Raw genomic sequence first — 13,871 nt, forward strand, 5'->3', positions numbered from 1 at the left:
TTCTGTTTATCCCCCGTCCTCCCTCTCTCCCCCTAAGATCCCTTATTTTCAGACAGTTGGATAGACAGGGAGGGAGGTAGAGACAAAGTAAAAGAGGGACAAAGTGGGAGACAGATGGAAAGATAGGAGAGACAGAAAGAGGGACAAAGAGGAAGTGAAAGAGAGACAGGTGAGGAAACGAGAGAGAGAGCAGGAGAGAGATAGATGGAGGGGTAATTATCCGTCAGGTGTGTGTGTGTGCGTGACGGAGAAGGAAGCTCATTAGCACACCCTGTGTACACCAATTACACAGCAAGACTTCACACACACCGTTCTCTAGGCATTCCCCTGGCAGAGCCGTCTCAGGCAGGGACACACACAGACAGTCAAACACATACGTGCAAAGCAGAGACGAAAAAACTAACAAACACACACGTTTGTTTTACTATCATTGTGGGGACCAAACAATTCACTCCCATTCAAAATGCCAATCCCTAACCTTAAATAGCCACACAAAAAACAAAACACACACACCTGTGGACGTTGTCTTGACCGGATGGAACCACTCCCAGGTTGGCCACGGTTGCCACTGGTCTGCTGATTGGTTGGCTGGTCATGTTCTCTGCTGCCATGGTGATGGTTGCCGAGCTCTCGTTCATGCCCAGCAGTTTACCTGATTGGGTGAGAAACAGTTTAGTGAAATGATGCACTCACAACACATCTAGAGGTTGCTTTGCAGGTGCGCTGGAGAATAATATTCATTGACTGCACTCAATACCCTGTGACACACAGCCAGCACACTCTCCTCATTCTGACAGATGACAGGAAATGAACATAGTGCTTGAGAGCTTGACTGTGTGGAAGATGAAGAAAGAAAGTGCACCCAACATGCCAGAAATAGTTTTTAAATGAGGACTGGAGTGAATGGCAGAGGGAGGGAGGGAGGCAGGTTAGAGTGAGTGGGGGGGGGGGGGCGACGACGACGACACACACACACACACACTACTCCATTCAGGTCAAAATAACAAATCTGTTTAAAGACCGCCTAAAGAGAAGGAAAGTTGTTCCGTTTAAAGAATCTTTAAAAGAGAGGGGTGGGTTAAATCTAGCCTTTGTCTCCTCTTCTCCCTGATTGCTGTGAGGAGTAGAGATCAGAATAGGAATCTAGTGAATGAAGATTCATTAATGAATTAACCAGACAAGGAAGGCATTAGTAGACACTTAGAGAAGAGTGGTGGCCTACATACCACATTCTCTCAACAGCTCTCCTCGGTGTGTGTATGTGAGTGTGTGTGTGTTTACAAGATATTTCAGCCACTCTTGGAGGACCATTGAAGTTGAATGGAAAATGTATTTTTATTATGAAGAATTTCTGCATTAAAGCCTCCATAAAAAGCAGGCCTGTATTATTGGAATCATTTATGAAGCCATTAACAACAAACTGCCTTTGATTGGTGTGACTACAGCACACGGCTCAGTAACACTTTAACAGGGACTTATCCTAAACACCATGAAATATGGAGTGATTGGTCATGTTGAAGATAATGTAGGTAATGTTTAGTCTGACTGTGTAAGATAATGATTATGATATTTTTTGTAGTTAACGCTGTATGAAAGCTCACCTTGCTCCTTGCGGAAGTCCAGTTCGGTCATGGTGATGGGCAGGAAGAGTTCCCCTATGGCAGGCTGGATGGACACACTGAAATGGTCCTCCTTCGTACTGATGGACAAACAGGACAACAGTGAGTGTCGAAGGGCCACAACTATGTTAGTGTGTTATGTTTCTGTCCGTGTGTATAATAGTACTGTAGTGTTTTGCGATCATATACCTAATAACAAAATCAAGCTACCGGTAATGCTCAAACAAATGGAAATTAGGGGTGTGTGTATGTGACATTTTCTCTGTTCTGATTGCCATACAAAACAAACTGGGTGATTGGCATTTTGGCGCGGATTGATTTGCTCTGTCCCAAAAATGTTTTCTGATCAGCCTATTGATCAGCGAGCGGAGCAGAGCAGAAAGGTGGTGGCATAGACTGCTGTTCTGTTCTGCTCTGCTCTGCGAAGTCAGAGCAGAGTTCATTAATGAGGGGGATAATTGTTATCTCTGAAACAGGATCAATGGTGGGTGATGCCTCACCTGGGAGTCAGGTCAGAGAGGAGAGGAGGAAGAGGAGGGGTAGAGAAGAGATGGAGATAACAGACCGGAAAAGGGGAGTTATCTTCTACAGCTAGAAGAAAAGCAAGTTATGGATAGGAGGAGGAGGAGGAGGGAGAAGAGGAAGAGAGCCATGGCTGTTTCAGCCTCACTGTGTATAATGACTAGAAGACAGGGTATCTTACCACAGCTGGAAGTTGGCTGCTTGTGTTGAGTCGTTGAAGTCGATGCCCATGAAAACAGTCACTGAGGCATCCGGCTCCAGACACTCTGAAAACAGAGAAGAGGAGGATGAGAGGAAGAGAGGAGTGAGTGAAAAGGGCAGAGAGGGAGGATGGGGGCAAAAGTGAGAGAAGAGGAGGAAAGGAAGAGAGGAGTGAGTGACAAGGGCAGAGGGGAAGGGAGAGGGCAGGAGAAGAGAGGGAAGAGAGGAGAGGGAAGAAAGGAGTGAGTGACAAGAACAGATAGCGAGGTAGTGGGCAAAGGAAGAGAGAGATGGAAGAGGGAAGAGAGGAGAGGAAGAGAGTGACAAGGGAGGGGGCAGAATGAGAGAGAGAGAGAGAGAGAGAGAGAGAGAGAGAGAGAGAGAGAGAGAGAGGAGGGCATTAGAGTGGAACAGACAGACAGGCATGCAGACAGACACTACTTGTGTTTTCTACTTCACAAAGCCAGGCCACTGCGTGTGAGAAATCCATCTTTCAATCTCATCCTCCGCAACGAGACCAAAAAAAGAATAGCTTATTTCCAAAACAACAGGTTTGTCAAAGAGAATGTCAGGGTCTGAAGAGAGAGTGAAGGAGAGGAAGAGAGAGAGAGACCGAGAGGGTGGAGATGGCTATGTATAAAGTAGGACAAGAGAGAGGGATGAGAGAGATGAGGAAGGAAGAGGGAGAAAGACATGGAGCAGAGAGATCTGTGAGGAAGAGAAGGTGAGAAGGATGAGGGAGAGAGGCCTAGAGGAGACAGATCGACAGAGTCATCCTCTATGCTCTCCTGAGCAGCCCTGTGTTTCAGCGTGGAACTCTGTTTCACACAGAGGAGAGGACCCTGGACACCAGAGGACAGACACTGAAAACAGAGACATCAAACACTCCTCTTCTCAACACTCCTGCCTCAAAGCTGCTTTATATCACCCCTCTTTCTCTCTCTTCCTTTTCCCCCCCATCTCTTTAACTTCTTCCCTCGCTCATCTCACTCTTTTTCTCCTCCTCATCCCCCTCTACATTTTAGTTTTGAGAGGAAGGTGGACTTTACTACAGTAGATGAATACATGTAGATGCAGGTGTGGAAGCGCCAGATATGTTGAAATGCATTGTGAGCCATGCTACTGTAGGAACAGTGCTCTGTATCATTCATTTTTAAGACATTGTGATAGAGTAAGGTATTTCTTCCGCACTCACTTTCTCCTGCTCAATTTGAAAACCGACTCCACACACACACACACACACTACAAACTCAATCGATCCCAATTACCCAGTGTTTGGCAGCCTGAGTTCCTTCAATGCCCAATCAATCCACAGCCAATTGAAGCTTTTAACGTGCTTGAGCGCACACGACTTCTCTTTTTTCATCTCTTCTTTTGCTTTTCTTTGATGTCTGCAGGGAGAGTTGGCCCAGAGGTGTGTGTGTGTGTTATGAATGGAGATATTCTCTAATCAATATGGCTTCCCAGGGATTATGTGGATTAATACGCCCAATCTCAGCTATAGAAGATCATAATAGAAAACAAGGTCTTGATGGTTTCCTATCATATAGGCTTATAGTCCTCCATAGTATAATGACCTACTAATACAGGGTCTGGAGTGACCAGCAGAGCACCTATTTTAAAATGTCACGGAACATAAGAGGCCTCATATAGATTTGTAAGAACGAGAGGTCATACCTGTATGTGCAAATGAATTCGTTTTACATTAAAATCATTAGGTCCTGGATGGCAGTGTAATGCAGGGTAGTTAAGGCCTTTCCCTCGACATGACATAATACATAACCTGGATGATGTTTCTCGCTCTCTCGCTCTGGTGGGAGGGGCTATAGGAGGACGGGCTCATTGTAATGGTGGGAATGGAATTAATGGAAGGAGTCAAACATGTGGTTTTCATATGTTTGATACCGCTCCATATATTCTATTCCAGCCATTACAATGAGCTTGTCCTATATACACAGTGTACAAAACATTAAAAACACCGTTGTGGTAATATTGAGTTACATCTGCACTGATTGAAGTGGATTTGTGACATCAATAAGGAATCATAGCTTTCATCTGGTCAGTCTCATTGAAAGAGCTGATGTTCTTAATGTTTTGTACACTGTGTACACCCTTGACTTATTCCACGTTTTGTTGTGTTACAAAGTGGGATTAAAATGGATTTAATAGTCATTTTTTAAATCAATGATCTACACAAAATGTCATGTCAAAGTCGAAGAAAAGTTCTAACATTTGTAAAAGAATATCATGAAAAATAAAACAGGTTGATTAGATAAATATTAAACTCAGAGCCAATCAATACATGTTAGTCACCGTTGGCAGCGATTACAGCTGTAAGTGTAAGCGCTTCCCACACCTGGATTGTGCAACATTTTCTCATTACTCTTTTCTAAATTCTTCAAGCTCTGTCAAATTGGTTGTTGATCATTGCTAGACAACCATTTTCAGGTCATAGATTTAAGTCAGAACTGTAACCCGGCCAGTCAGGGTCATTCATTGTCTTCTTGGTAAGCAACTCCAATGTAGTTTAGGCATTGTCTTTTAGGTTGTTGTCCTGTTGAAAGGTTCCTGGTGGAAAGCAGGTTTTCCTCTAAGATTTTGCCTGTGCTTAGCTCCATTCTGTAAATGTTTTATCCTGAAAACTCCCCAGTCCTTAACAATTGATTACAAACATACCCATAACATAACGCAGCCACCACTATGCTTCAAAATGTAGAGAATGGTACTAAGTAATGTGTCGTATTGGATTTCCTCCAAACATAACACTTTGTATTCAGGACTAAAAGTTAATTGCTTTGCCACATTTATTGCAGTATTACTTTAGTGACTTGTTGCAAACAGGATACATGTTTTGGAATATTTTTATTCTGTACAGGCTTCAGTCTTTTCACTCTGTCATTTAGGTTAGTATTGTGGATTAACTACAATGTTGTTGATCCATTCTCCTATTACAGCCATTAAACGCTGTAACTGGTTTAAAGTCACCATTGGCCTCATGGTGAAATCCCTGAGCGGTTTCCTTTTTCTCCGGCAACTGATTCAGGAAGGACACCTGTATCTTTGTGGTGACTGGGTGTATGGATACACCATCCAAAGTGTAATTAATAACTTCACCATGCTCAAAGGGGATTTTCAATGTCTGCTTTTATTATTTTTACCCATCTACCAATAGGTGCCCTTCTTTGCGAGGCATTGGAAAACCTCCCTTGTCTTTGTGGTTGAATCTATGTTTAAAAATTCCCCGCTCGACTGAGGACCTTACAGATTATTGTATGTGTGGCGTACAGAGATGAGGCAGTCATTAAAAAAATTATGTTAAAAACTATTGCTGCACACAGAGTGAGTCCATGCAACTTATTCTGTGACTTGTTAAGCAAATGTTTACTTGTGAACTTAATCAGCTTCCTGATATGTCACACCTGTCAGGTGGATGGCTTATCTTGGCAAAGGAGAAATCCTCACTAACAGGGATGTAAACACATTTGTACACAACATTTTAGAGAAATACGTTTTTGTGAGTATGGAACATTTCGGGGAATTTTATTTCAGCTCATGAAACCAACACTTTACAAGTTGCGTTTACATTTTTGTTCAGTGCATATACACTACAAAAGTATGTGGACACCTGCTCGTCGAACATCCCAAAATCATGGGCATTAATATGGAGTTAGTCCACCTTTGCTCCTCTGACAGCCTCCACTCTTCTGGGAAGGCTTTCCACTACATGTTGGAACATTGCTGCGGGGACTTGCTTCCATTCAGCCACAACAGCATTAGTGAGGTCGGAAACTGATGTTGGGCGATTAGGCCTGGCTCGCAGTCGGCGTTCCAGTTCATCCCAAAGGTGTTCGATGGATTTGAGGTCAGGGCTCTGTGCAGGCCAGTCAAGTTCTTCCACACCGATCTCGACATTTCTGTAAGGACCTCGCTTTGTGCACGGGGTCATTGTCATGCTGAAACCGGAAAGGGCCTTCCCCAAATTGTTGCCACAAAGTTGGAAGCACAGAATCGTCTAGAATGTCATTGTATGCTGTAGATTTAAGATTACCCTTCACTGTAACTAAGGGGCCTAGCCTGAACCATGAAAAACAGCCCCAGACCATCATTCCTTCTCCACCAAACTTTACAGTTGGCACACGATTTTTACGCACTACACGCTTCAACACTCGGTGGTCCCGTTCTGTAAGCTTGTGTGGCCACCAACGCTGAGCCGTTGTTGCTCCTAGACGTTTCCACTTCACAATAACAGCACTTAGTTGCCCGGGGCAGCTCTAGCAGGGAAAAAATTTGACGAACTGACTTGTTGGAAAGGTGGCATCCTATGTTGAAAGTCACAGATTTTCAGTATGGGCCATTCTACTGACAATGTTTATCTATGGAGATTGGATGGCTGTGTGCTGGATTTTATACACCTGTCAGCAATGGGTGTGGCTGTAATAGCCAAATCAACTAATTTGAAAGGGTGTCCACATACTTGGTCAGGTAGTGTATTATGTTATGTAACTCACCTATATTATTGAAGCTTTGTATTATGTTATCTAACTCACCTATATCATTGAAGCTTTGTATTATGTTATGTAACTCACCTATATTATTGAAGCTTTGTATTATGTTATCTAACTCACCTATATCATTGAAGCTTTGTATTATGTTCTAACTCACCTATAGTATGTACATACAACCTCAATCAGCCTGACTAACCGGTGTCTGTATGTAGCCTCGCTACTTTTATAGCCTCACTACTGTATATAGCCTGTCATTTTACTGTTGTTTTATTTCTTTACCTACCTATTGTTCACCTAAGACCTTTTTTGCACTATTGGTTAGAGCCTGTAAGTAAGCATTTCAATAAGGTCTACACCTGTTGTACTCAGCGCACGTGACAAATAAACTTTGATTTGAAGCAGTGTATTATGTTATCTAACTCACCTATAGTATTGAAGCAGTGTATTATGTTATCTAACTCACCTATAGTATTGAAGCAGTGTATTATGTTATCTAACTCACCTATAGTATTGAAGCAGTGTATTATGTTATCCAACTCACCTATAGTATTGAAGCAGTGTATTATGTTATCCAACTCACCTATAGTATTGAAGCAGTGTATTATGTCATCTAACTCACCTATAGTATTGAAGCAGTGTATTATGTCATCTAACTCACCTAAAGTATTGAAGCAGTGTATTATGTTATCCAACTCACCTATAGTATTGAAGCAGTGTATTATGTCATCTAACTCACCTATAGTATTGAAGCAGTGTATTATGTCATCTAACTCACCTATAGTATTGAAACAGTGTATTATGTCATCTAACTCACCTATAGTATTGAAGCAGTGTATTATGTCATCTAACTCACCTATAGTATTGAATCACTGTATTATGTCATCTAACTCACCTATAGTATTGAAGCAGTGTATTATGTCATCTAACTCACCTAAAGTATTGAAGCAGTGTATTATGTCATCTAACTCACCTATAGTATTGAAGCAGTGTATTATGTCATCTAACTCACCTATAGTATTGAAGCAGTGTATTATGTTATCTAACTCACCTATAGTATTGAAGCAGTGTATTATGTCATCTAACTCACCTATAGTATTGAAGCAGTGTATTATGTCATCTAACTCACCTATATTATTGAAGCAGTGTATTATGTTATCTAACTCACCTATAGTATTGAAGCAGTGTATATTTAGTCCTGTGGGGCTCCTGTCTCCAATGTGGATCTGTTCCAGAGGGTGGTCTGTGGTGTTGGTCAGGCTGATCTGGACTGACACCATGGTGGGCTGGTAGAGACAGGGCTGTCTGGGGAACTGGTACTGGGCTGACAGACCTTTACCTGTCATACGGTGCAGCAGGTCATGGCTCTTCTCTGGGACAAACGCTGGACCGCTCACCTGGAGAGGAAAGGAGAGAGAGCGGGGACAGAACTGAGTAAACAGGGACACACACAGAGTGGACCAATGAGAATATGAAAAGGTCTGAAGAACAGAATGTTGGTTGTTAACATTTTGACAAATATGATCTTTGTCAGGTAACCAAACCCAGATAACCCCACATAGAAGTAGGTATGTTGTTTGGTGACGTAGGTCCAGCTCTCTTCATTAAATATCTACTTACCATAGGCTACTCCACTTACGACTGCAGGAAAACTGAGGTTTTGTTGACAACTTATGCCTAGCTCTGTTCATTAACCATCAACCATTCTTCCAGGAAAAAGGCCATTTCAGCCATGTCCTAGAAAAGTGCCATATAAACCCAATGTATTATTATTATTCCTATAATCAGGCAGGTTAGTAGTGAGTGGCTGGGGTAGTCTGATGCAGCACCACGGCAGGCTGAAGGACTGCTCTGGCTTAATGAATGGGAACACTAGAGGACTGCTCTGGGCCTAGCCTGCCATTCAGCGTTCTATTAACAGAGCTTTTACCTTTTCAACAGCAGGAACTGTAATTACCATAGCATAGAGAGGCAGGACAAAACACCCTGTCAGGAGGAGAAGAGGGAGAAACTTACTGACAAATTCTGGGGGTTAAGGGGAGTGTTTTTCTTGTTCTTTATTTTCCCCTAGCAACATTAGCATGGTCCCTCTTTCATTCTGTATTCTGTTCGTTCTTTCATTCATTCTATTTTCTGTGCATTCTTATTCTGATTATTAACCAGCCTGACTCTTTTGACTTGTTGATTTGACAGTGGCCATTGCGTCCTTTCGACTCTACGTATACTGGTACAAGCCATCTACTTTACACAGACAAAGACAGATGCAAGCAATCACAATTAGGCTGCATGCAAAAAAACAAATATACTTAAGCTGGCTAGGTGGTTTCATAACACTTTGCATAGGCACAAAACTACACTCCATTGCAATACCCCCATCAACAACTGTTACAAAATGCTACTTTTAATGAAGATTGAAGCTACTAGGCCTAAATGGTGTTACACTCTCATCATTTTGAGTTATCGGATGCCCACATCATGTCTCATTCATGTGTGAAAAGGCAAATAAAATATTTTTTCTTTTCTCTTAACACTGTTTAGTGGCTCAATCTTCATTAACAGTAAAAGGCTACCTTGTTGACACCCAGTCCAGCCATGCAGTGACAGAACTGTCTGTCTCAACATCAGGACAATCATAGTCATACAGAGCATTTGGAAAGAATTCAAACCAAACGTATTTTGTTACGTTACAGCCTTATTCTAAAATGGATTCAATTGTTTCCCCCCCATCTATCTACACACAATACCCCATAATGACAAGGTAGAAACAGGTTTTAAGATTTTTTTTGCAAATGTAGAAATGAAATGAAAATACCACATAAGTATTCAGACCATTTACTCAGTACTTTGTTGAAGCACCTTTGGCAGCGATTACAGCCTCGAGTCTTCATGGGTATGACGCTACAAGCTTGGCACACCTGTATTTGGGGAGTTTCTTCCATTCTTCTCTGTAGATCCTCTCAAGCTCTGTTAGGTTGGATGGGGAGCGTTACTGCACAGCTATTTTCAGGTCTCTCCAGAGATCGGGTTCAAGTCCAGGCTCTAGCTGGGCCACTCAAGGACATGGGTACTTGTCCCAAAGCCACTCCTGCTCTGTCTTGGCTGTGTGCTTAGGGTCGTTGTTCTGTTGGAAGGTGAACCATCGCCCCAGTCTGAGGTCCTGAGCGCTCTGGAGCAGGTTTTCATCAAGGATCTCTCTGTACTTCACCGTAAGGATGGTACCAGGTTCATTCAGGCCAAAGACTTCAATCTAGATTTCATCAGACCAGAGAGTCTTGTTTCTCATGGTCTGAGAGTCTTTAGGTGCCTTTTGGCAAACTTCAAGCGGGCTGTCATGTGCCTTTTACTGAAGAGTGGCATCCGTCTGGCCACTCTACCATAAAGGCCTGATTGGTGGAGTGCTGCAGAGATGGTTGTCCTTCTGGAAGGTTCTCCCATCTCCACAGAGGAACTCTGTCAGACTGACCATCGGGTTCTTCGTCACCTCCCTGACCAAGGCCCTTCTCCCCCGATTGCTCATTTTGGCGTAACAAAATGTGGAAAAAGGGAAGGGGTCTGAATACTTTCAGAATGCACTGTATATTGCCCATATACTAAGTAGGCTACTAAGTAGGCTCCTCCCTGCCTCTCTCAGACAGACACATGGATATCAACCCTGTGTTAATGAGAGTAAAGTGAGAGAATGCTAAAACAAGTAATTAACACCTCCTGAATCCTTCTGTTACACCTGCTGCTGTTGGTGCTATGTGTTTACCTTGACAAGCTGAGACACGAGGGAGTGAGGGGGGAGAGAGAGACACGAGACACACACGAGGGAGTGAGAGAGACACGAGGGAGTGAGGGGGGGAGAGAGACACGAGGGAGTGAGAGAGACACGAGAGAGACACGAGGGAGAGAGACGCACGAGGGAGTGAGAGAGACGCACGAGGGAGTGAGAGAGACGCACGAGGGAGTGAGAGAGACGCACGAGTGAGTGAGGGGGGAGAGAGAGACACACACACGAGGGAGTGAGAGAGACACGAGGGAGTGAGAGACACACGATGGAGTGAGGGGGGAGAGAGAGACACACACACGAGGGAGTGAGAGAGACACGAGGGAGTGAGAGAGACACGAGGGAGTGAGGGGGGAGAGAGACACACACGAGGGAGTGAGGGGGGAGAGAGACACACACGAGGGAGTGAGGGGGGAGAGAGACACACACGAGGGAGTGAGGGGGGAGAGAGACACACACGACGGAGTGAGGGGGGAGAGAGACACACGAGGGAGTGAGGGGGGAGAGAGACACACGAGGGAGTGAGGGGGGAGAGAGACACACGAGGGAGTGAGGGGGGAGAGAGACACACGAGGGAGTGAGGGGGGAGAGAGACACACGAGGGAGTGAGGGGGGAGAGAGACACACGAGGGAGTGAGGGGGGGAGAGAGACACACGAGGGAGTGAGGGGGGAGAGACACACGAGGGAGTGAGGGGGGAGAGACACACGAGGGAGTGAGGGGGGAGAGACACGAGGGAGTGAGGGGGGGAGAGACACGAGGGAGTGAGGGGGGGAGAGACGAGGGAGTGAGGGGGGGAGAGACACGAGGGAGTGAGGGGGGGAGAGACACGAGGGAGTGAGGGGGGGAGAGACAAGGGAGTGAGGGGGGAGAGAGGGAAATTATAAAAAGAGGTGTGAGAAATCTCACAACAGTGTCAAAAAACCTCACAGTCAACAAAGATAAAAAGGGTCCAAGTAAACACGTGCGCAACGGTGAGAGTCAAACGAGGAGACAAATATAACTCCTCATTTCTGACTTGTGATGATGTGATATGACATGGGAAAGAGTGTCTAAGTTGTTGACAGGAGATGGAGGTGGGTGGACATATTCGCCAGTCTCTTTCAGATTATACTGATAGGAGAAGAGATGTGTGTGAGACATTCTCAGGACTGTCATGGTGTGTGAGTGTGGAGAATCAGTTTGAAATACAACAGGGTGGAACTCAAAGTGCTGACAAAACAAGTTAGTAAACAGAAACAGACTGGCTAATCACATTCAAAAAGTCCAGTTTTACAATGACACATAGTAGAGGAGAGCAGGTTATCCCCATCCTCCCCTGGTAATAGCCAGCCCAGACGTGTCGTGTACCCCCAGACAGGAAGGGGGTCAAACAAACATTTGTCACGGCGCGGCGCCCTCACACTCGCCCGTCACGCCAACGGGGGAAATTTATCGGGCCACTTTTGTTCGTGTCAGAGCAGTCGTTGTCGATAAAGCTGGCCGTAATGTCTGCCACGCCTTCACAAAGCAGATTTACCTTCCTGACAAGCACATCCTGCTCCCTCCGCACTCAAGGTCCTGTTTAACACCCCCGTGAGGAGGGAGGGATAGAGGATAGGATAGGACAGGGTTTCAAACTGCTTATCATCACCAATTTGACACAGCAGACAGTAATGACCTAACACACACACACACACACACACACACACACACACACACACACACACCCTCGCCCAGTCTTCTGTCACCGTTGGCCTGTGAGGCAGGACGCATCCTCCAAACCCAAAGTGTAAATAACAGCAGGCTAGGGATGTAACCTTGCCTCCCGTGTCACACACACCCTTGGTGGATCTCTTTTTGTCTGGTCTCCTGGACTTGGGGGAAGGTGACAATGAGAGAGGAAGTTGATTGAGAGGCTCTATTATGTCTCAACTGTGATGGATGACACACTCCAGTCACCTTCAGAGCCCGGACACACACACCCACGCCGTGGGACCACACGCTCACCCCCTCCCAGCATCCTCTCTGGTAAATTACCTGAAAATCTCGCTGATATATTCAAAAGGGGCTAACCGTAACTTGGCATCTGGCGAGCATGTGAACGCATAACATGTCCAATTTAAGAGAACGAGTGTGTGTTAGGAGATGTATTGAAAATCCATTTCTGTTTTTGTGACATTGGCTGCTTGTTACTTCAGAAAGAGGATTTCATTATGTCGTGGATTGTATGAGAGCGAGAGAGAGAGGTGTAAGAAACGTGTGTTTGACTTGATTTTAATTGTTCCCTCAGTCAGTCAGGAGATGACAATTAATTGAGTCAGTCTATCAGAAGACCTTGACTAGAAGGAGTCAGCAAGATGTCACTGCAGTCACCTACAACCATATTAAGCCAACAGGAGTTAGTTAGCTCAAAGCACACAGACAGAGGTTAGCTAACCTGGGACCATTCATCACAAAATGAGATTTTTAAAAAGTGATTAATGTTGGTACTTTTAAAGAAACATGGACAGTTATGGTACACCAAGACAGGGACATCAGTTTAATTGAAGCGTTTGCATCAGGGGCTTGATTCAGACAGACAGACAACCCCCTACCTGTGGTGGAAAAAGCACCCAAATGTCATACATAAGTAAAAGTATAGATAACTTCATAGAAAGTTACTCAAGAAAAGTGAAAGTCACACCGTGAAATACTACTTCAGTAAAAGTCTAAAAGTATTTGGTTTTAAAAATACTTAAGTATAAAAAGTAATTGTATTTGCTAAAATATACTTAATATATATAATTTAAAATGTCTTCTATTAAGGAAAGTAGACAGCACCATTTTCTTGTTTTAAAAATGTATGGATAGCCAGGGGCACACTCCAACACTCAAGACATTATTTACAAATGATGCATTTGTGTTTAGTAAGTCCGCCAGAACATGGGCAGTAGTGATGACCACATGTTCTCTTGAAAATGGTGAAATTCACACACATATCATGTTCTGCTAAACACACACACACACACACACACACAATCCAAATCAACCAAATGCATATTTCCTACAGGGCATTTAAACCTATTTATACCCAGACAGTGTGTGTGTGTGTGTGTTTGTGTGAGTGGCAGGTAGGGGTGTGTGGAGGGCAGGGCTGCTATATTCCTGCCTATCCCAGTCCACTGCTGATTCATAATTAGACCTGAACCCAGCACACCCACACCGGGGGAGGTCAGGGGGGTGAGGCGCGGGGAGGTGCGGTCCGCCTGATGGGCACCAAATGAACAAATTATGATGG

General features: G+C 44.3%; 1 protein-coding gene across 5 annotated transcripts in view; it reads right to left on the reverse strand.

Moving 5' to 3' along the window:
* The window catches only part of LOC115159730 (AP-3 complex subunit beta-1), an 86,526-nt gene that overhangs the window by 12,509 nt on the left and 60,146 nt on the right, over positions 1 to 13,871 (reverse strand). For all 5 annotated transcript variants that reach the window (XM_029709746.1, XM_029709745.1, XM_029709744.1 and 2 more), the window contains exons 23-26: positions 8,013 to 8,241; positions 2,323 to 2,407; positions 1,602 to 1,699; positions 514 to 652 (exon numbers count right to left, since the gene is read on the reverse strand). In XM_029709746.1, coding sequence (XP_029565606.1) covers positions 514 to 652; positions 1,602 to 1,699; positions 2,323 to 2,407; positions 8,013 to 8,241 — 551 coding nt within the window. The remainder of the gene's footprint in view (positions 1 to 513; positions 653 to 1,601; positions 1,700 to 2,322; positions 2,408 to 8,012; positions 8,242 to 13,871) is intronic.

This window comes from Salmo trutta, chromosome 23 (assembly GCF_901001165.1).
Source record: "Salmo trutta chromosome 23, fSalTru1.1, whole genome shotgun sequence".
NCBI classification, from domain to species: domain Eukaryota; kingdom Metazoa; phylum Chordata; class Actinopteri; order Salmoniformes; family Salmonidae; genus Salmo; species Salmo trutta.